The sequence below is a fragment of the Protopterus annectens genome, chromosome 11.part0, assembly GCF_019279795.1.
Source record: "Protopterus annectens isolate FY-2018-M chromosome 11.part0, PAN1.0, whole genome shotgun sequence".
In the NCBI taxonomy this organism is placed as follows: Eukaryota; Metazoa; Chordata; order Ceratodontiformes; family Protopteridae; genus Protopterus; species Protopterus annectens.
Window position 1 is genome coordinate 1,097,736,256 of NC_056745.1, and position 25,065 is coordinate 1,097,761,320.

Below are 25,065 nucleotides of genomic sequence, written 5' to 3' on the forward strand. Positions count from 1 at the left end.
TTACACTCAGTTCCTGCTGAATTCCTGCAGCTTACATAGTATTTTTCATCAATCACTGAAAAGGCACATGAAGTCATTAAACAGATGGTGTCCCACTTACCCAACAGAGTGTTTCCAGTGGAAACCTTTTCTGCAGGGGATTTTAATGTTCTTTAGATAGTATTTATGGCTAGCAGTGTACTTTGTTTCCATTTCTGATGAACTTTTGGTGTAAAAGTATGGAGTGTATTATCATGGAACTTATAAACAAAGACATTAGCAACCTTCAAACACTGGACCCCACCCAGTTTGGGTTCGTGAAGGGCCAATCTTGTCTCCTGAACCTGACTGACGTCTTCGAATCAGTCTCCAGAGCCATAGACAAGGGTAAGGTGGTTCACACAGTCTATCTAGACCTTGCCAAGGCCTTTGACACCATCCCCCACTCTGGAATCATAGATAAACTTACTAAGCTGGGCATTAATCCCTACATCACCCAATGGGTTGCCAACTGGCTTACTGACGAAACCCACACTGTAAAAGAAGCAGACTCCAAATCCAGCTTCAGACAAGTGACAAGTGGAGTACCTCAGGGTTCAGTCCTGGGACTGCTCTTGTTTGGCATCTACTTCTCTGAAGTACATGCCAACACTAAGGGACTCTGGCTAACAAAGTTCGCAGTTGACTGCAAACTGGGAGCCATTACTGAATCCCCAAATGATGTGGATACTCTACAAAAGGGCCTTACAGAAACAGATGCTTGGTGCCAGAGCCATGGGCTCAAGCTCAATGCCAAGAAATGTATAGTTATCCCCTTTGGAAAAAAACATGTACCCGTGAATTACCATATAGCTGGCAGTACACTAAACACCGAAAGTGTGATAAGAGACTTAGGGAACACAGGTGGACAGTGGTCTCACCTTCGATAAGCACATCGCCACAACAGTTAGGAAATCCTTCTATGTGGCACACCTCATCACTAAGGGCTTTTCATCCAGAAAAAAGGAGGTCATTGTCCCACTGTACTCATCCCTCATTAGACCCATTATAGAATACAACGCCCCGTTTGGTATGTACCTCTCAAGACATCTGCAACAACTGGAAAGGCCACAGAAATACCTCACTAAAAGAATCACAAGCCTAAAGCAGATGCCCTACGCTGACTGCCTTAAAAAACTCCAGCTATACTCTGTCGCATATCGTCTACTCAGAGGCGATCTCTGCTTAACATACAAGGCCATGTCAAACCCAGAGCTGTTGGACATGCTACACTTAAAGAAATCCCAATCCCTCAGAGCCACACATTCCAGTGATCTAAACCTTGTCATCATAATAAACAAAACATGCTGGAGGGATAGGTTCCTGACCAAGAGACTCCCCAGACTCTGGAGTAGATTGCCCATACATGTCAAGCAGAGTGCCTCTTTGGCCCTCTTCAAAAGGAGCCTTGACGATTGGATTGGAGAAAGGAAATTCACCCTGGGGATCACATCAGTCGCCCTGCTAGACAGGGGTCCAGGGAAGTAAATAGTGTGGGAAGAAATAGCCAGGGAATTGTTATGGCTAGGCTTGTATAGGCCCTAGGGCTGATAGCCTAGTAACAACCTATGAACCTATAACTGAAGAATGAAAGTGTAAATAATGTTAAATAAACAGAAAGAAACGTTTATCAAGCTACTGTCCTTATTACTTCAAAGTGTGTGACTTTTATTTTATATATAAATACATGTGTGTGTGTGTGTGTGTGTGTATATATATATATATATATATATATATATATATATATATATATATATATTTATATATATGTGTGTGTGTGTGTGTGTGTGCGTACGTACATACACACACACATTTTTGTTTGAGCTTCCACTGAAGTGTTTCTTTTTTTTTCTTAAGTTTGTTGGTACACTTTGGTGTTGCCTTTCTTAATAAACACACACACATATATAAACATATGATTACAGTACAAAATATCGAAAGCACATTAGACTGAAAGCTCATTTTTATAGTGTTTAAGTAGAAGTGTGCAGGACAATAAATGAAGGTTATAGTGGTTGTGTGTATGTGAGAGTATTTAGGCTGAGGGTTAGATAAGAGGAAAGATTAACTATTTTGCATGTTTGGTGTTGTGTATTTTGTGTCCTTTTGTCTTCTGTAGTGGTACTGTTCAGAAAAGGTGTTTTAGTAAGGTTATGTATGTGGTGAAGGTTTGGGGCAAAGGGCAAATCCCCCTGCCCTTCTTACTCAAGTGCGCTAACCCTAACTGTAACCTTACTCCGCCCCTAACCCTGCATATTACATAACTAAAAACCCTTTCCCCTAACAGAACCACTACCAAGAAGCCACTTGATCATGGTTTTGTAGCTAGGATGTAGGACATAAGGTAGTTTTAGTCAGATAGAACTATTTGATATTTTGTGATTCAATATTAGATTTTGTTTGTGTTTTATGCTTTCAGTGTTTGTTTCTTAATAATATTTTGAAGTTCGATACTTTGAGTTTTAGACATTTCATGACTCAGTTCTGTGTGTGTGTCTGTATGCATTTATACATCTATGAAAAAATATATATTTGTTATGTTGCAAATAATTCTGAAAAGCATAAGATCTACCACAAAAGGTTGAAGCACTAAAACACAAAAATATTCAATCGCATTCTATGCAGAGGGGCAAGCCCTCTGTATTCGCCATGTGGAATGATGCACCTTCCACACCCCCTGCTACTTATACATAACAAATTTGAGATCGCACAACACAGTGGGGTAAAGGGCAAAAACCCAACCCCCACTGTACTGTAATTCCATACAGCAAACTATCGATTTTCTTCTAAAAAAACTAATACATGTATCTGATTTTTGTCTTCAACCTTTCTGGTCATTCTTCTGTGATTTGAAATTACAGCCATTCAACATACTGAATGTGTCCAGTATAAAGGTACATACAGAGGTATAAAGCAACATGGCATATGTGGTATGAGTAGCACAACATATAGCCTAACAAGCAGTTAAACAATACATCTGAGGTATAGCAAGTTGAGACAGTTCTTAGCAGTGATAATAGCAAGTAAACACAATTGTACTTACCAAAACACAACGCTACAAAAAAAAAGTGCAAACAGCAGCACTACAGCTGTGTTATAGATATATAAGTAATCCTACAGGAGAGACCAACATTTTGTAGACTCAAAAGCGGATGCCTAGATGTCAATATCCCAAATGGCACATTTAAATGCTTCACTTAAACTATCAAAATGGGTACACACAAACAATCAGGAGAAAACTACATCAACTATAAAAGCAAAAAGGAAAGTAGACACAAACACAAGGAGGATAAAAAGGAACATTAAGACTTCTTGTTCAATAAAGGAAAAACAGAGAGATGCATAAAACAAAAGGTGGCCCATCTGTTAGTAATGGATGGCTATGCTAGTGTCCAAAGTTTGAAGAAGATGTTTCCATTGCCAACAGCCCTGATGAAGGACTACCTGAATATCACTGGGAATGAGATGTTTTCCTTTAGTGCAATGCAATTCTGCTTAAATAAATGCAGTGCAGTTCTGTTTAAATAAATGCAGTGCAACTCATTTCACAGACAAGAACAAAATATACCCATGGTGGTTTTTTTTACAGGATATATGCAGTAATGTTGCCCTGCTGGATCTGGCTGCTAGGACATTGCCTTTATAGTAGCACAGAGTCATTGTTATGAGGTGTTTTTTCACTGTTTATTTCATATTTGGTATTTTTTTCTTCACTAGGTTAATAATTATAAAATGTTCATACTACAGACAGGTTCTTTACTGTGCCATGCCTTAGCTATTACCCTGGTTCATAGGTTCTTACCAAGCTTACAGCTAAGACTACCACTGAGAATTTCAGCCACATCACCCAGCACTGGAGGGAGACTGACAATTTTCTCCCATTAAGATTATCTCTACAAATCCCTGGTGAAAACTCGTGATACCTCAAGAATTCTATTACTGAACCAACACAGCCTTTATACAGATGACCCTTAATGACAGTGAAATATACACGTGCACGTGCTGTATGTCTTCACCACTGGTACCATGTAATTTTGATTTAAAATAACTGGCTTAACCTATTTAGTAGGGACATATGCATATTACCAACGAGCCTTTGGATTACAGAACACATGAAGTGATACTGTCCTTCAAAACACAATTAAGATAACATAGCAAAGTTTACACTCCAAAGTAAGGACACAAAAAAATTACGCAAAGAGACCACAATACCACAAATCAACCGATTTGCAAAGAGGGGTAGAAATACTATTTCACAGTGGCAGTATATGAATGGCCTTGGAGTAAACACAGTTTTGGCTAATAAGTTTCATTCTGCAGTCCCGAGTTTGACTCCTTCATTCTCAACTTGCAAAGTTTTTGAGTGGTGAATTAATCAAATATTACTCACTTGCCTCCCGTCTAAATTGTGCTTGTACCGAGCAGGCTTAGCAAATTAGAAAATAGGCAAAATTAAAAACAGAGTTAAGAAAGGATTGTTTAACCTGCAGAGCAGAAGTGTACAGTCATACTTCATAAAGAGTTGAAAAGGACAATACAATGTGGAAGGGATATTTAGATGAAAGAAAAAGCTGACATACTGAACTTGCCAGATGCAAGCAGGATCATCTGGATTACAGCTATGCAGATAAGCAAATCTCTCCAAGATGCCTCATACACAGCAAACTTAAACCATGTTAGAGCACATGCACAGCCATACACAATACCGTGCACATGGCAGTATGCAGATTTGTTGTTACTCAGTCCAGAGGGAATAAAAATCTTGATCTACCCTCAAATAGAGATGAAGCAAGTACATCACATATCACCCAACAACAATCTGTTGAAGAATAAGTTTAAAATAGTACGGTTCAATATTAGAGCATGTAGAATCATACCTTACCAAAGCAACAGTACTAACCTTTAGGTGGACTGAACCTGTCAAAACAGCAGAATGTCTCAGAGGGATTCTGAAGAAGTCTAAGAGGAGAGGCAGATAAACTATAGATAAAAAATAGCATTGTTTCATGAAACAGGGTGGGGCAACAGATGTCCGAGTGGAGGAAAGTGATAAAACAAATAGAAAAAGCCACTGCAGTTTCTAAGTCATAAGACAGTGAAAGTTAAACAGAAATAGAAAGGATGGTGGGCACAGAGACCTAAAGAAATAGTGTCAAGAGTATCAGGTAAAGCAGAAGAAAGACAGGAAGGCAAATCACTGCAGTAAAGACCCACAAAGACTTGGAAATTCTGTCAGAAAGAGAATAAAAAGGTACTACATTAGTGAACACTGGAAAAAACTAAGGATCAATAGCAAGCAATAAGAAATAAAATAAAATAAAATAAATAAAAACAGGGAGTGAATGTGAACAAAGAGTGGAAGAGATAATGAAAGTATTTCTGTTCGGTACTGAAGAAACAATGCAAAAAGGGAATATGTCAAAAGCAATGTGAAACTATTTCTATGAAGCAGGAAGGTTTAAGTCCATTCACAAAAGAAAGGATATTAAATGAGGTCTAAACTGAAGATGGACAAAACAACATGTATGCTGGTAATTCATTCCATGACTACAAGAAACATTTTATACTATACACGCTTCTGACCAACCTTTTTAACAAATCAGAGAGAGACAGAGACAAAGTGAAGTACTAATTTATGACTGGAAGGGAAGCAGACACGATTTCATTTTACTACACTACAGTGTGAGGGAAAGGTAAAACAATACAAACCAACAAGCTTAATCTCATTGGCTGGAAAACTGATATGATGGTAGCATGTATAAAAGAAAGAATTATTACATCATGGTCAGAGGGAAACCAGATCAAAAGCAGCACGTATTTACAGTATGCAGATCATGACAAAAATATATTTTCTTGTATACCAAAGTAATAAGACTTGATGGTCACTGTATGTGGCTGACTTACACTGTACAAAAAGACAAATTGCCAGCAATACTGAAAAAATACAGACCAAGATTAACAAAATAAACCACTGGAGTGTACAACTACAACCTGTTTCACATGCAAATACCTCATTAAAAATGAAAAAAGCTAAGGGAAAAAACAGACTACATCAATTATGCAATACAATAAACTGTCTTGAATAAATGAATGTAACCATTCAGAACTCTTTTCATATAGTTAATATGTATGCTACATCATTTAGGCCAGGTGATTTGAATGATCCAAGCTAAGGCATCCAACAGATTTTTTATTTTTTGACGTGCCCCTCTGGATCCCAAAAATAATCTCAATTCATCTGACTGTGAACCATGACTGAGAATGCATATTTTGGATACTTTGCTTTTAATGAATGTCAGAAAGATGCTATACATATGTCTTAGCTGTTTTTGATCTTCTTCTTGTTAGCAGCATGTTTAGCAGGAGAACCTGGTATACATACTTGTGACCTAATACAATGTTAAGCATTCTCTGGCCAACACTTAGACTTTGCTTCATTTGATTAATACATTCTGATGTCATTAACAATTGTAGAATGGACTGCAGCAGTCTTGTTTGTGCTACTTGTGACATTCTGGGCCCCAGAATCAAAGACTGAGAAAGCTTCAGCTCCACAGTTCATTCAGTTTAATTTCTCCAAGTCTTCTAGGTTAATAACATCATGATGGGAATGGACCCCGTTCCTAAGTCAAAGTATAATTAACGTTTGTGAAATTAATATTGTGTCAGTCTCTGAGGTTAGCCAAAGGTGCTCTCTGCAGCACCCACAATGTGCCAAGAACTGACTTCTTCTGCAACTCAGAGTTAAATGTATCAGTAACATATCTAAATAAGACTGCAAATTCTTTTTTATGAGGAGACCTATTTCTCCTACTACTATTGCAACTGTCTGTGTATCCTTCTTCCACATTGCCCTTGTTTCTGCCTGCAAATCCAAGTAATTTATGAATTTGTGTCTCCTGTATGTAAGACACTGTAGTCACTAGGTGTAGCAATTTCAATGATCAGTGCTACTTTTGTCTTCTTTTCATGGACCACTATATCTGGATTTCTCACATCTACTTTTTGAACTGTTAGTAATGGGTAATCCCATGCAATATGAACTTCATCATCCTCTATAATGCTTTGTGGTTCATGTTTCCAATGCTTCTCAGCTACTTCAATATTGTAATGTTTGCACAATCCCCAGTGCAACAGTCTTGCCACATTACTATGCTTTTCAGTATACAGGCCCTCTGCCATTATTGTATCACACTCAGTAACAAGATATACGACTATTTCCAGTTCTGTTTTATAGAACCTGCATTTATCTGTTTCTACCACATGTTCAATGGACTTTGTAAACCAACGTGTACGTAGTCCCCTGTCCTGGGTCACTAATAATAGCCTTTCATCTTTTGGTTTAATTTTACCTGTCCTTAACCATTCCTGCCTCAGATCCTGATCAACATGAGATTGTTCCAGGAGTTCTCTGTACTTCCAACTATATTTATGCCTTTTCTGTATATTCTTTCTTTTTTTGCCACATTCAGTTGCTGACTGATTTTTGCCTATTTCTGGTTTAGTTTCCATTCCTGCTCGACGCCGATATGCTTCTGCTAAACTAAGCTGGGAAGTCATCTTAAACTTGTTCTCTTCATGTTTCAAAACTTTCTCGATGTTTGGAACTGGTGAGGTCAGCAGATCTGTGAGTTCCACGACTGCAGCTCTATACATGCAATAAATTTCGAGGAGGCTCAAACCTCCTTCAGAATGAGGAATATATAAAAAAAAAACAGCGTATACTAAGATTATATAATTAGATAAGTGTGAAGCTTTTTTCTTGTTTTTCCGTCCAACTGATCCAATACCTTTTGGGGCTAGTCAGTCACCACAAAACTGTAAGATACAAGAGGAACAGTAAATTGATTTACAGCTTGGACTTTGTACCTAGGTGTCAGGGCGGTTTTCAGTATTAGTTTTAGTCTTCTAAAGTATTTCTTATTGAGTTTTGCTCACATTTATTCATGATTTACCCTCAATCCTTCGTCAATTCCCAAATACTTATACACTCCCTCTTGCTCAAGTTCCTTTATATCACATTCCTGTCCCAGACCGATATTTTCTTGGTGCTGCAGCTTTCCAGCATTAAATGTTGCTTTTGCAAATTTATCAAGACCAAACGACATCTAAAAAAGCTTTGGCCACTTCCATGTGATGAACTATACAGTTTTAAATCATCCACAAAAAGAAGATGAGAAGTCTATACGTTGTTGCTATCCGGGATCCAAACTGAAAACATAACCTAAATCTGTTAAGTAGACAGCTTAATGGGTTAATGACAACAAAAGAGCACCCTGGAATATTCCCCTTTGAATTGTTATCCCTGGGATACTTATTTATCCTTTATCATGGCTTAGTTGCAAAGTGGTTTGCCACTGTTTCACTGTCAATGTAATGTACTTCATCAATGTAGGGTGTATCTTATATAGCTGTAAGGACTCATCCTTTATCCATGAAAGTGGGATGCTGTCAAATGCTTTTTTTGTAATCTATCCATGCCATACTTAAATTCTTCCCCTTTTGACAATTCACTGCAATATGGAGTACAACACATAATGTGGATGATTAGCAGATGGGTCTATGGCATAATGTGTCTGTTAAGGATTTATTCACACATTAACAGTATATCTCATGTAATGGAAAAAGGTACTGGCCAGGAATGTTGTTCTCTATGTCAATTTTCTATGGATGTCACACTGGTGTTCTAGCTTAGGATGGTTGGTCACAGAACTGAAGGTCCTGTTTAAAGCAATCTTTAATCTGTGTATTAGTAAAAGAATTTCCGGTATTTACTGGATGTGCAGTATTGAGTACTGATAAATATATGGGTTTTCCCCAAGTATATTCATTGATTCTTTTGTCAAGGATTTGAAGAATATAACATGTTTGATACTGTATCTATGTGGCCATCTATGTGGCCATGGAAATTAGAGCAGAGTTTAAGCAAATCCCCAGACAGTCTGTACTATACAGTGATGGAAGCATGATAGCACAGTCAGAAGCAAAACTTTTGTGTCATGTCTAGCCCATCCCACAGACACACAACTCTGTTTCCACCTCAAGGAAACAGACAAAATTAAGCGCTACCATTAAAGCAGTAGCCCAACACGAAAATGCATAAAGTGTCAAATAAATGAGAAAACACATACTAAAGCACATAAAACAAGAATTAATCCTCACAGTAGTAAAAATGGATACAAACTATCCAGTATTTCAGCACAGAAGACAATAGAAACTCAACAATAAAACACTAGAGAGAAAAACAAAAAATAAATAAATAAATAAAATGCCCTCTGCCATTGCACTGTGTAGGGATGCACCCCCCTCCATGTCCCTGCTGTTTATATCTACTAATATCTCCTCTGAAAAGAGGCCATTAGCACAGTGGGACTAACCTGGTCAACAATGGATAAAACAAATAAATAAACAAACAAACAAACAAAGACCAACCCCAGGGTTGCAGAGCCACAGCAAACAGGGAACAATCTGAACTCCACAATAACAACTTCTCCCTGTTGCTATGGTAATACAGACCCACAGACAATGATCTCCAAAAATAATCAAACCATCCTGAGGTTATAATCTAGAGTTCCACTTCACAGGACTGCTACTCAATGAATCCACCATTTCGAGGAATGGGATTCAAAATGTAGCACTCACAGGGACATGACTCAAACAGATAGGGTCATCCCATTAACTGTTGTATCCGGCACCATTGCCTGTTTTTTTCTTTAAACATCTTTATTAAACGTGATGTTTTTAAAAAGTGAAATTTGCAATAACCTCCATTTAAATTAAATCATTTATGCAGCACAGCAGAATCACCTCCCAAGTGTAATTGACGGAGATATTGGGGAAACAATCTCCCCTTACCCAGGGAGTTGTGATTATACTGGTAGTGGAGAAATCTATAGAAGTACTGATTCAGAGCACTGCTGTACAACAAGCTTACAATGTTCAGCAAGAAAGTAGAAAAACTGTGCAAGCACTTCTCAACCATCATGATAAATACATCAGTCTCCTTGCAGTAGCCCACCAGAATTATGTAGAGATTTTAAATATGGATGACGATGAACAAAAAAGACCACCCAAACTGTACAGGAAGGCATCCATACCGTCAATGAAGGACAAAATACCTCAAAAACACAGATGTTGTTATTTGGATTTTCAAAATGCCACTGAACTTGTCAACAATAATCATACAGATACCCAATTGCCAGTTACTACTACAAGTGAGTATCTAGGAATCCAGTTAGATCAGGTTGCCATTTAACAAGCATGTAAAATATATATTATTAATGTAATTTCCTACAGCATTGCTAATCTACTCAGTATACCAAGAGTGTTTTGGAGGTGAAGAGAGTGTCTGATAGAGTGATGTTTATGAAGCTTGAAATTGATGGTGTAATTATGAATGTTGTTAGTGTATATGCTCCACAAGTTGGGTGTGTGATGGATGTGAAAGAAATATTTTGGAGTGAGTTGGATGAAGTGGTGGTGAGTGTATCCAAGGGTGAGAGACTAGTGATTGGAGCGGACTTCAATGGGCATGTTGGTGAAGTGAACAGAGGGGATGAGGAAGTGATGGGTAGGTATGGTGTTAAGGAGAGGAATGCAGAAGGTCAGATGATTGTGGATTTTGCGAAAAGGATAGACATGGCCGTGGTGAATACGTATTTTAAGAAGAGAGAGGAGCATAGGGTAACGTACAAGAGTGGAGGAAGATGCACAAAGGTGGATTATATCCTATGTAGGCGGGCCAGTCTGAAGGGGATTGGAGACTGTAACATGGTGACAGGGGAAAGTGTAGTTAAGCAGCATAGAATGGTGATCTGTAGGATGACGTTGGTGATCAAGAAGAGGAGGAGTGTGAAAGCAGTGCCAAGGATTAAATGTCGGAAGTTAAAAAAGGGCGATTGTGAGGTGGAGTTCAGGGAAGAGTTAAGACAGGCACTGTGAGGCAGTGAAGAGTTACCGAATAGCTGGGTAACTACAGCAGAGCTAGTAAGTGAGACTGCTAGAAAGGTGCTTGGTGTGACATCTGGACATAGGAAGGAGGACAAGGAGACCTGGTGGTGGAATGAGGAAGTACAGGAGAGTATACAGAGGAAGAGGCTGGTGAAGAAGAAGTGGGATTGTTAAAGAGATGAAGAAAGTAAACATGAGTACAAGGAGATGAGGTGCATGGCAAAGAGAGAGGTGGCAAAGGCTAAGGATAAGGCATATGGAGAGTTGTATGAGAGATTGGACACTAAAGAGGGAGAAAAGGACCTGTACTGATTGGCTAGACAGAGGGACAGAGCTGGGAAAGATGTGCAGCAGGTAAGGGTGATAAAGGATAGTGACGGAAACATACTCACAAGTGAGGAGAGTGTGTTGAGTAGATGGAAAGAGTACTTTGAAGGGCTGATGAATGAAGAGACAGAGAGAGAAGGTTGGATGATGTGGGGATAGTGAATCAGGAAGTGAAACAGATGAGCAAGGAGGAAGTAAGGACAGCTTTGAAGAGGATGAAGAATGGAAAAGCTGTTGGCCCAGATGACATACCAGTGGAAGCATGGTGGTGCTTGGGAGAAATGGCAGTGGAATTTTTAAACAGATTGTTTAATGAAATTTTGGAAAGTCAGAGGATGCCTGAGGAGTGGAGAAAAAGTGTTTTGGTACCTATCTTTAAGAATAAGGGTGATGTGCAGAGCTGCAGTAACTACAAAGGGATAAAATTGATCAGTCACAGCTTGAAGTTATGGGAAAAAGTAGTGGAAGCTAGGTTAAGAAGGGAGGTGATGATTAGTGATCAGCAGTATGGTTTCATGCCAGGAAAGAGCACTACAGATGCAATGTTTGCTCTGAGAATGTTGTTGGAGAAATACAGAGAAGATCAGAAGGAGTTGCATTGTGCCTTTGTGGACTTAGAGAAAGCATATGACAGGGTGCTTAGAGAGGAGTTGTGGTATTGTATGGGGAAGTCGGGAGTGGCAGAGAAGTATGTAAGAGTGGTACAGGACATGTACGAGGGTAGTGTGACATTGGTGAGGACTGCGGTGGGAGTGACAGATATGTTTAAGGTGGAGGTGAGATTACATCAAGGATCAGCTCTGAGCCCTTTCTTATTTGCAGTGGTGATGGACAGATTGACAGATGAGATCAGACAGGAGGCCCCGTGGACTATGATGTTTGCAGATGACATTGTGATATGTAGTGAAAGTAGGGACCAGGTTGAGGAGACCCTGGAGAGGTGGAGATATGCTTTAGAGAGGAGAGGAATGAAGGTTAGCAGGGCTAAAACAGAATATATGTGAATGAATAAATGAGAGGGTGGATAGAGGAATGGTGAGGATGCACTGAATAGAGCTGGTAAAGGTGGGATGAGTTTATACTTGGGGGATCAAGTTCAGGTGGAGAAGAGTGTCAGGAGTTATTTTTGACAGACTGGTACCATTAAGAGTGAAAGGGAAGATCTACAAGAGGAACATGGTTGAACCAATATCAGAAAACACTTAAGTACACAAGCCAACCAATTAAACATTTTACTTACAAAAAAATTAAAACCCAATCAATGTGTATTATCAAACACTAGTACCACATTCACTGTGTAATGGTGCACCATTTAAGTTAGAAAAAAATATAATCTTGAAAAATCATCTAATTTATGACATGAAGATCTACAAGAGGGTAGTGAGACCAGCTATGTTATATGGGTTGGAGACTGTGGCATTGACAAAAGGCAGAAGTCAGAGCTGGATGTGGCAGAGTTAAAGATGTTAAGATTTGCACTGGGTGTGACTAGGATGGACAGGATTAGGAATCAGTATATTAGAGGGTCAGCTCAGGTTGGACAGTTTGGAGACAAAGCAAGAGAGGCGAGATTGCGTTGGTTTGGACATGTGCTGAGGAGGGATGCTGGGTATATTGGGAAAAGGATGCTAAGGATGGAGCTGCCAGGTAAGAGGAAAAGAGGAAGGCCTAAGATAAGGTTTATGGATGTGGTGAGAGAAGACATAAATGCGGTTGGTGTGAAAGAGCATGATGCAGAGGACAGGAAGAAATAGAAACAGATGATCTGCTGTGGCGACCCCTAACGGGAATAACCGAAATAAGATGATGATTGCTAATCTACTCAATCCAGATGCCAGAAAAGCAGTCACTTTTAATGAACATACACCCAGGCAAGAATATAGTCTCCCCATTATTTCACAATTCTCTCCTCAGAATGCTACTCAGATAAATGAAAATAAAATTATTGAGTTCTGCTGCCCCAAGTGAAAGAACCTAACCCTAACATCACTGTATCACACTAAGCAGAGAAAGTGACTTCTCACCACTGCGTTGGCATCACTACTCATGAACCCTCTTACATTCTACTTAAATTACTGCATGACAGATATTGCCCACCTCTGTAAGACTAGTTACCTTTAAGACAATAAGCATACACCCTTTATTGCTCTGAAAGAATATTATTAATCAACCCCCCATTTAGGATTTCCCTTAAAGAAACAGCATTCAGAAAACTTGCACCTCTTGTTGGAATAATATTCCGGACAATATCAGACAAACAGAATGTGGTGCAGTTCAGACAAAGCTAAAGGAACATATGTTCAAAGAAAACAAGTGCATTACTTTCAGAGACCTTAGCTAAAGAACTGATTCTGCCCTGCATTAAAATTAACATATGTATCTTCAAATCTATATGATAACTACTGTATGGTCAGACTACCCAAACTGCACTCTGCTACCAACATCTTTTTTTTCTGTACTAACAATGTTGATTATTTTTTATGCATACAGTACAAATAATGCATTGCATGCAACATATTTTTCTATGGATGTTTTCTGATACTTTATTGTCACTTCTGTTTTGGTCTCTTAGCAAGGGTCATGGCTGAAAAAGGTCTCAAGAACATTTCACTTACCCAGATAACAAATATAATAAATAAAAGAACAAGAAACGAACCAGGAAGGCCCCCCAGCCTTCATCACATGAAATAAGGCCAGCTATTCTTCCCAAAAGATGGTCTCTACTGGTGACATTAAAGCCTATTTGCTGATCTTTAAATGCACTACTGAGAGGAAAGGCTTGGCAAATGCTGAGTAAGCTAGACTGACAGAACCCTTTCTGAGTAGAGAGACTCAGATAGTGTATTTTGACCTACAACAAGTGCAAGCTAATGACGGTCAGACAATGAAACAGAAACAGCTGAACATTTAGGGGAACTTCTGCAATCGCTGTACAAAGGTTCCATGCCTGGACCTATAGCCCTTGTTTAATTTTAACCAGCTAACACAGAAGTGGTTAAAACCAGAGGAGAACTCAGCTCCTTGGATTAAAGAGAGCTCAATGTGATGGATCAATGTTTAAGATGTTTGCCCCTCCCCATTTGTAATACAGAATAATCCAGTCTTGGCAGAACAGGTGATGTATCTGAACAATACGTGGAACTGGATGAACTGCCACAGAGTACAGGAGATAGTTTAAGCCACATAAATGCCTAAAGAGATGCTACAGCTGGTGTAAATGTTCAAGGATTCAATAAGAAGAAAGACATCTGCTTTTTTCAGAAACGTAAATGCAATGACAGACAACACATAGCTGTGGATTGGACTAAAAATGATTATGACAAGCCAAAGTTTTGCAAGTGCTTTGAAATAGGACACATGGCTAAACAATGTCCACTGACTGGTGAACTTATGTAATGTAATGCATGTAGCTGTAGGGAGACATGTTTAGTGTTTGCAGATAGTGATGAATCAGCTACTGCTAATAGTGCTAGAGTACAACTGTGACATGAGTGGATGGGACAAAAGTACAAGCACTGTTTCATTCTGCAGGTATAGTAACCTTAATAAGCAAGTCTTTATCAAATGACAGCAAAGAAAACACAGGGGACATGTTGGAGGCTGTAGGTATGCATGGGGTAGAAAGGAGAACTATCCCATGCCTGAAGCTTTGTTCTTTACTCCTAGAGAAACATTATAACATTTCCCTAGGGTATCAGCTGGACTTATAAAGTCATTCTTATTTGTGATCTGTGGGCATACATGAATGGTGATGGGTCCATACAGGGTAGGAAGTACAGCAAGGAAAGTCTATCCTTCTGTGAAATAGACTTGCAGGACAGAATGGCTGAAATACAGAAAATCCATACTAGTACTGCTATAGAATAGCTTAAATCCGAGTGAATCAGGGTATGAAGTCATCAACAAAGTCCTGAAAGATTTAAACATCAAGTATGTTTTAAGAAAAATCAGTGGTAGGATCTTACCTTAAAAGTAGCCAAGGATAAGATGTATGTTGTGAATGGAGTTACAGTCTTGACAGAGAAGAAAAAAAAATACCTTAGTTAAGCATGACATAGTTATAAAACCAGAAGAAAATGTTGTACTGGATCCCTGAAACTTGACAAGTGGTATCAGTGATGTTGGAGCCAAAACGAATGGCACCATCATACTTTGCAATGACTTCTGTAAACTTAAAAGGTCTCTAAAATAGAAGCCTAGCTAATGCCTAGAAGAGATGAATTAGTAGAAAGGTTAGGGAAAGCACATTACTTTATGAGGCTAGACTTAAAAAAAAATCTTACTGGCAGTCCCCTCTAACAGACCAAGCTAAAGAGTAGACAGTTTTCTCTACCCTAGGTGGCCAACTTCAGCAAAAAAGTGTTTTTTTTTTTTTTTTTTTAGTTATATCAGGTCTCAACCACATTTCAAAGAATGATGTTAATTTACAGTAAGACCTGGGAGTTCCACCTGCTAAGGATACATACAGTTCTGGATTCAATCTAGCAAAGGATTTCAGGGCCAACCCTTCTAAATGTACAACTGGAATGCATGATGCCTCTACAAGGGACAGTCTGATGAAACTTCAACTGGAGAAAGTACAGGCTAAAAGAAATTGATCAAGACCACACAAAGAATCAAATAAGAGCTTTTTATGGCTATATAATTATTACAGAAGATGTATACCTCACTTTGTCATGATCGCATGCCTGATAACATAGCTGACTAAAACCAAGCCCTCCATGACAGTTAACTGGTCTGAAGAAGCTCAGATGGCATTTGTGACTTTGAAAAATGCATTGTTTGTGCTAACTGTATCAATTATCTTTGTCTTCAATAAGAACTTTACTGCGAAGGTGAATGCATCTAATGTGCAGGGTGAAGAACATTCTTTTTTCCTATTTAAGCAGGAAGCCCATCCCATAAGAAACCAGGTATACTGCAAAGAAAGAGACTCTCTAGCTATTAAATTAAACAGTGTCAACACTTCACAACTATCGTGGTGGTGGTGCTGCGGTAGCGCTGTCGCCTCACAGTAAGACGCTGTCCGGTTCGATTCTCAGCTAGAGCATCTTCTGCATGGAGACATGCATGAATGGGCGTACCTTCGTTGAAGGTTGTGTGTCAGGGCTGGTAACACAGCACGTAAAAATCAACTACCAATCATTAGCAGACCAGAGTTCCACTGTGGCGACCCCTAACCGGGAAAAGCCGAAAGACACAACAACAACAGCAACAACAACAACACTTCACAACTATCTACTGAGAAAACAGTTCAGACAGGCCACTGGTTATGCCCACCTTAAAATGATTTACCACAGTTTACATACACATTGAGACATTTAAATACTATATACAATGATGCATTTTCTCCCCTGTCATTTCTAATATATACATGTGCCCCTTTGAATAAAAAATGCAATTTTTATTAAACCAAGGTCTAAAAATCTATTGAATCCCCAGTGAAGTCAGGGTAGGCTGCCTGAAGTTGCGCCCAAGTCTATGAATGCATCTCTTTGCTATCCCTACTTTAGTGTCATTAGTCTCAAAGGTTTACAGATGCCCATGTAGGCGAAGTGTACAATTATAACATATACAATAAAACACATAGGATAAAAAAATGAAAGAAATAAGAAGAAAATGCATCACAGTGTTACAGGCATCTTATGACATGGTGCAAAAGGTACGTGTTCCTTCTGTGGCAAACAATGTATATGGATGCAGCATGACAAATGAAAGAACTCTAGGATTATGTGCTAGTTCTTCAGCCTAAGACAACCCAACCACTTATCTGCTGAGCACAGGCTTGGGGTGAAACACAGTAATGTTAATTGCTTGTCTCGCCTCTGTGCCCTGTCTTCTCTAATCATTTGACTCCTGGGTCTAAAATGGAGAAAAGGGTTGTTATGTGAAAACAAGTACATAAACCCTGAACAATTGGAATATGTATGGCCTGTGTTGCATTAGAAACAGGGAATAGTGCCTTTAGTAGTGCAAAACAAAATGTGAACATAACCTGAACCAGTTCAATTAAGCAGGACTGAATTAGGTGCAATTGGAAACTTGCCCAAGATATAAAACTCTGAAAAAAGTAATACAACAAAGTAACCTGAAAGATGCTGTGGAAAACAGTCTGTGGAAGCTACTGTTTGTTTGAAAAGAGATTTTTACTATAAAGAGTGTGAGAAGTGCTTGCTCTTTTGCAAAGTTGCACTTCTGTTCTAAAAGGTAGACTAATTTCATTTACTGGTTTCTGAACCTTATTGGTGCCCAAGAAAGACCATGGATTTGGATATATAGAGCAAGGGACACTTAGTTTCATACTAGGAAAAAAATATAGTCTGTTCTAAAGGACATATTACACTAAAAAACAATGTTGTTGTTTTTGACTATTGTTAAGATAAAGCAGTTTCTTCTGCTAAAGTTGTTTTAAAGCCTTGCACTGAAAAGACTAATCTGCTTCTTTCTCAAAGTTCTTGAAGTGCAATCTTTTCTAATACTCTATTAACTAGACCATTCTTTACTTCTTTTCTATTACCTACAATAAGCTGCATATTGGAAAACTCGGCTCTGACAGTATGAATTTTGCCATGTCTATAATAATATCCTGATACACTGAAATTAAATTATTTGCATTTATTTATACTATTTTTTTTATTTTACATTTGACGACCGAATGGACGGAAGTCCATTTTCAGCGGAGGCCAGGGAGAAAAAGCTCCACTTAACACAATGCTACATAATTGCCGAGTGTGTGTACAAATACATTTTATCAAATACACAAACGTACCCTTAAGGCATACAAATAGACATACAAGAACATATTTTAGATTTCTTCATAGACATATAAATCAATACCAGCAGAATAAAACATTGTTAGGTAAGAATAAGTATTCAGAGATTAGAGACTTCTAGGTGATCTTTGGCTCTTTATGTGCTTATCAGAAAAAAAAAAACATTTCTTAACACTCCAGTCTATAATACAAAGTTGGCAACAGGACTGAAGTGCAAATCTTGTGCAACCAACAGAGAGAGAAACACCACTTAAACCATCTCCACTATACCCATTCTCTTCTAAGAACACTGACATTAGAATTATGTAGGAGCACATGTCTTTGCAGGGTGAAGTGCTAAAGGTACAAATCCACTGTCAATATGGTGAAGACAATATGAAATGGATATTAACACTGACATGCAAACTATTAAGAAAGACAGGAAAATGTAACTATTTTATGTAAAGTGAGTGAACGTAGTTAACTAGCAAAGCAAGCATACAAGCAGGATTATGCTAAATCCAAAGGACCTCTATACAGCTGATACACTGCTACCTGCTGAATACAAATCCACAAAGAAGACCAACTTCAGGGGTTTAGCAAAAATTTGTATTTTACCTAAACATCACACTGTTTCTCTCTCTCTCTCTCACCACCAAATGCACTCATGTTAACAAAAATATACTTATACTTATAATAATCCTTTGTAAAGTACCATAATCTTGTAAATTAAATATATTTAATCTAGCCTCAGCCACAACACATGGCACACACTCGTACAATATGCAGATGATTCAACCATCATCTGCACAGCCCATTCCCTCCCAGAACTGCAAAAAGTCACACAGGAAGCATTTTCTTCTATTGAAACTTGGTTATCCGATGCCCAACTAATACTCAACCCAAACAAAACAAAATTACTAATCTTCCAACCCACCAAACTTACCCTAGACAGCTCTTACTTTAACATCACAGCAAAAGACAACACCACCATACATCCTACAGAACACGCCAAATTACTAGGAGTAGAAATGGACAATAAACTGAACTTTGACATTCACATTTCCATGACCATTAAAAAAGTGCACAATAAACTAGGAGCACTGTATAGAAATCAGCAACTACTTACCAAAGCAGCTAAAATTTCAGTAGCAAATTCTCATCTCATCTCTACCCTACTCTATGCCTCTCCAGTTTTTACTAACCTTAGACAATGTGATCTAAATAAGCTCGAAACCTGCTACAACAAAATTGCCAAATTCGCCACAGGGGCTTCCTACCGTACTCACCACTGTCTCGCACTAGCAGAACTGGGCTGGCTAGAGCTCCCCCACCTCCTTCAATGGTACCAACTCACACTCGCCCACAAACTAATAAACCAACCACTAAAAGTCCCATCCCTCCAGAATCTACTCCAACCCTACATAACCACAAGACCACCAACATCCAGATACAAAAACCTCCTACAGGTCACAAGAGCCATTAACTCTGATGGAGAAGCTTTATTCTCCTGCACTATAGCCAAACTCTGGAACTCCCTCCCATCCTCAATTACCTCTGTAACTTCTTGCACCCACTTTAAATCCTTACTAAAATCACACTTCAAAACTTGCCAGATATGCCCTTGCAACCCCCCCAATACCATCCACTCCCCCCACCCACTACCTCTCTCAGCCCCTATCAACAACCTACTCTTAGCAAGCTTGGCTACTAATGTTCCCAGCTACCTACCACATAATACTAACTTCTTGTAGCAACAACTGCTAATGGCTGTTATGTACCTCAAAAACAGTTTGTATCAATTGTTCACTGATGAATTTCAACTAAATTTTAACAATGTTTAGTATGTCACCATATTTTAAAATTGTACTGTGCTCTACAGCGGTTTTATATCTGTTTTCTTCTTGTCTTGCATCCTTAACTGGACTAATGTCTACATTTAAATGCTATGTTTTTTTAACTGTATAATGCAAATAATACTTAATGTGGAGCTTTTCTCCCCAGGCCTCCGCTGAAAACGGACCTATGTCCAGTCAGACTCTCCCGGTTAACAAATGTAAATAAATAAATAAATAATATTTACTCGAAAATTTTACATTTTTTAGTTCAGATGAAGTGGCAAAACTGAACACAGATATTCCTCATTCTTGCTAATCTTGAGTTAATGATACTAAAGTAAACTGAATTCATAGCCATTTTTCTTATCCTAAATTTAATTTATGGACTGAACCAGATCTAATTAATTTTGAGTGGTGACATTGTTTTAACAAATTCTATGCGCTGTGTTTATAATCCTATACACACTCACCATTCTTTCAATAAAGCTATCGATATTTTAACAATGGCAACCCCAGCGATAGTGATTCACGCAGTATCTGCTAGCATGTACGCAGGTCCATGTTGCAGACACGAAAGTTTGACAATTCTAAACATTCTGGGCTCTGTGAACTATGATGTTTCTGAAAATTTCTCAGGAGAAAATGTACTCACTTTAATATAAGTATGCCTGACAACACCCTCATTTCACTTAAACTCAAGCTATGTGCCACTTTAATGTGTAAATCTTAAGCATTCTCACCAGAGGTATTCTCAGAGCCCACGATTTTAAGAGCAGCAAGCACAGCTTCGGGAGTCACAGCTATAAATTGGTTCCAGATATCTTTTGTATATAAATCAACAGTATTTGCATTACAGATCTTCATCCAAGCAGTCACGAAACTTCTGAGAGTGTCTATCTTACTCTGCACGGTTTCCAAACCAATGTCCTCACACTGCAAAGACACCATGGTGAAAATGCTTGACTAGAAGGTATTTCTATCACAAGAAAGCCAACCTAATCGTTTATAAGTCCACTTGACAGTCGATAACAAATAACATGCCTTTACTTCCCTGACATCGAACGCGATATGATGACGTTGTGTCTGCGCCCAAACACCCTAGTTTATTAGAAGTTTGTGAAACTGAGACTATTGTGGTACTACTTGCGCTCGTCTGTTATATTAATAATTAGAGCGTATATACAAGCTTTAACTTATTTGTATATGATGACAGTAATGCCGTATTTGAAAAACGTAAGTGATTAGCTGCTGCAAGTCCGGTCTTGACACCAGTTGGCAATAGGGAATTCAGCAGTGACACAAAGTCTTTGTGCCTTATGTTGCTTGACCAAACCTGCAGAACCGTGAACTACATGTGGTTATGGCACCAGTGAGTAAAGACGGAGGTACTAAGGAGCGTACGCCAAAGCATAGGTTCCAAAGGAGAAAGCTGGGCAAAGCTCATGGTGTGACCCCACGAGTACTGAAGAAGAAATGGAAATCTGATGCTGCCAGCAGCTTCCCTGGAAGTGTCAAGGAAGGTAAGTGAAAACGAATCGATAAGAGGGGAAGGGGTCTGATAAGAATTAGTTGAGCAGCAGCTAATATGATGATCAGATGTGTTGCACCCCAACCAGTCAGTGAAAAGACTCGGGGTATGTGATCTGACTTTGAACATCTTATCATTTTTTACACTGGCCGTTATGTCCGTGCCTTACGGTAGCAAAGATTAAGAATATATTGTAGGAAGGAATAAGGGCAATATTTGAGGGCAAAACTGAGTGACCACGGTATATGCTGTCCACGATGGTTATCTTATAAACAAATGTAAGCAGTGTGATTGTGTTGTAATTTCATTGCTTTACAGTTAAACTGGAATGGAAAATACCAACAATATATAAACCTTGTAAGCTCACAGCATAAAAATGATTTAATTATTAGGAATGGAAATGTGAAAAAAAAACATAAAAAACGGCTTATACCAGAGATATTTTATGTTTTTATTTATTTATTTTGACATTTGGTAATCGGGTATATCTGACTGAGCAAATAGCCCATTTTCAGCAGAGGCACAGGAGAAAAGCCCCATAAAGACAACCAATTACATTTGGGGGATGACAATAATATCGAGAGGTTATAAAATGTAAGACTGAGGCATTTAAAGTTTGATTAAGTACATGAGACATAGGACATTCAGTGGATATAAAAAGTGTACACACCCCTGTTAAAATGCCAGGTTTTTTTGATATTAAAAAATTAGACCACAATAAATTATTTCAAAACTTTGCCCACCTTTAATGTGACCGACTTCAACTACCCAAACATAGACTGGGAGCATTACTCTAGCTCCAACACCCTAGCCCAAAGGTTCCTAGAATTTATAAACTCAAATGCTATGGAACAACTTGTTACCACTCCCACAAGAGGGGAAAACATACTGGACCTGGTCATCACCAACATGGGTACTCTATGCTCCAGACCAGAAGTGTATCCCTCACTGGTAAGATCAGACCATAAACTAATCTCACTGGATATTCACATCCTGACCCCACCCCCTGCCCAGAAAACCACAGTGAAAAACTTCTCTAAAGCAAATTTCACACTCCTCAAAACCAAGGTGAAATCCTTCAAAGCCCCCGGGCCTGTGGAAAATACGGCCCAGACCGCAGAATCCTTTATAAACGCATTCTATGAACACCTTCAGGAATGCATGGATCATGCCATCCCAAATAAAACCAAGACCCAATCCTCCAAAGGCAGACGTCCTGTCTGGTGGACCCCAGCCATAAACAAACTATACACTAGAAGGAGGAAGCTACTAAATGATAGAGCAAAATCCCAAAAAGGGAAGGCATCATTGATCATTATTGGCAAAAAACTACGGGCACTCATAAAATTGTCTAAGGCCAGCTTCGAGAGAAAAATTGCACAGGACACTAAGGATAATCACAAGGCTTTCTTTAGTTATGTTAGGAACCTGGGTGGTAATTCCCAGATATGCACAGAATTAGTCCAAAATGACAAAAAATACACTGAACCCACAGACATTGCCAACATCCTAGCTGACAGGTTCAGCGCAAACTCCCCCCACCAAAAGGGCAAATATCTATCCCAGCAGAGTGCTGCCCCTGACATCTCAGATGCTCAGGTAAGAGCCGCCTCTCCAAAGCAAAAACACAGCATCAATGGGACCAGACGGTGTCCCGGCTGTGCCCTACATGAATTCCAAGAAGAGCTAAACCCAAACATAAAACTACTGTTCAATCTCAGCCTTACTACAGGATATGTGCCCAAAGAGTGGCGTACAGCAACAGTGGTCCCTCTCCATAAAGGTGGTGCCTCAACGGATCCTGGAAACTATCGCCCCATAAGCCTGACTAACTTGGTCTGCAAAGCTATGGAAAGGATCATCATGGACCTCATAAATAAAGATATTGGGGACCTACAGACACTGGATCCTACCCAGTTCGGCTTTGTTAAGGACAGATCCTGCCTCTTAAACCTGGTTGATTTCTTTGAAACAGTCACCAAGGCCATTGACGAGGGGAAGGTGGTCCACACAGCCTACCTGGACCTCGCAAAGCCTTCGATACAATACCCCACTCTGGCATTATAGATAAGCTCACCAGCTTAAATATAAACCCCTATGTCACTAGATGGATTGCAAACTGGCTCAAGGACAGAACCCACATGGTTAGAATTGCTGGAGCCATGTCAGACTCCAAACCAGTTACAAGTGGTGTCCCACAAGGCTCAGTCCTGGGACCTCTCTTGTTCGGTATATATTTCTCGGAGGTACAGGCCAACACGGAAGGACTGTGGCTGACCAAGTTTGCAGATGACTGCAAACTGGACGCCATAATCGACTCTCCAGCCGACACAAGCATCCTCCAAAAGGGCCTCATAGAAACAGACAACTAGTACCAGAGCCATGACCTCAAGCTAAATGCCAAAAAGTGTATAGTCATCCCCTTTGGCAAAAACAAAGTGCCCACAAATTACCACATAGGTGGTAATCCATTAAGTACAGAAGAAGTAATTAGGGACCTGGGGACCCAAGTTGATAGCAATCTCTCATTTGACAACCACGTGGCCAAAGTGGTTAGAAAAACATTTTATATAGCCCACCTAATCATGAAGGGATTCACATCTAGATCAGGGGAGGTCATCGTGCCTCTTTACTCATCCCTCAGGCCCATAATTGAGTACAATGCCCCTTTTGGGATGTAACTTACCAGACACCTGCAGCAACTGGAAAGACCCCAAAAGTACCTCACCAAGAGGATCAAAGGGCTCAAACAGATGCCATATGCTGCCCGGTTAAAGAAACTCCAGCTCTACTCAGTGGCATACCACCTGTTCAGAGGCAATCTGTGCCTGACGTATAAAGCCATGTCCAACCCAGAATTAATGGACATGCTGCACCTCAGAAAATCCAAATCCCATCGAGCTACGTGCTCGAGAGACTTGAACCTCAGCACTGAAATAAATAGGACATGCTGGAGGGACAGATTCATAACCCAGAGGCTCCCTTTACTCTGGAATAAAATCCCAGTCCAGGTTAGGCAGAGTCCCTCATTGACTCTCTTCGAGAGGAATCTTGATGAGTGGATGGGAGATCATAGGTTTACCCCGGGTATCACTTCTGTGTCACTGTTAGACAGAGGCACAGTATACTAACCTCAAAAAAGGGCATAGCAAAATAAATTTAAAATGGGTGGTGAAAGCCGAACACATTCTGGCTAGGCTTATAAATGCCCTAGAGCAGATAGCCTAATATGAACCTATAACCCACACAATTCACTTGAAAAACAAACAAATATGTTAGGGGAAAATCTAAAAAATAAAAAAAGGTGCTTGCATATTATCGCAACTGGATTTTCGCGATAATACTGGTTGCTTCCAGATGTGTACATTTACCAATACTGACTTGAAAATGTCACATTAACTGTTTTCATTCACACTGAAATTTTTTTGAGGCAGGATTATCGATTAAACATGGAAAAAGTAATGTTTAATCACATGCTGGCCTGAAAACGAGTATGGGAATTAGCGTACATTGTTACTTTACGTCTTTACTTACAACAGATAAGCTTGGCTTACATTCAGGAAGGTGCGACTACAATTGCTGACCACTTTCTCTCCACACACACAGAAACAGTACAACAGCGAATGAGAAATCCACATCTTTTTTTAGCCGT

At 39.3% G+C, this 25,065-nt stretch overlaps 2 protein-coding genes across 2 annotated transcripts in view; one reads left to right on the forward strand and one right to left on the reverse strand.

The window, feature by feature from the left end:
- METTL25 (methyltransferase like 25) overlaps nt 1-20,880 on the reverse strand; it is a 1,435,064-nt gene extending 1,414,184 nt beyond the window's left edge. Inside the window, exon 1 of the mRNA XM_044088437.1 lies at nt 20,626-20,880. Coding sequence (XP_043944372.1) covers nt 20,626-20,833 — 208 coding nt within the window. The 5' untranslated portion in view covers nt 20,834-20,880. The remainder of the gene's footprint in view (nt 1-20,625) is intronic.
- Nucleotides 20,881-21,001: 121 nt separating this feature from the next.
- The window catches only part of CCDC59 (coiled-coil domain containing 59), a 115,436-nt gene continuing 111,372 nt past the window's right edge, over nt 21,002-25,065 (forward strand). The window contains exon 1 of the mRNA XM_044088438.1: nt 21,002-21,405. Within this exon, the coding sequence (XP_043944373.1) occupies nt 21,246-21,405 (160 nt within the window). The 5' untranslated portion in view covers nt 21,002-21,245. The remainder of the gene's footprint in view (nt 21,406-25,065) is intronic.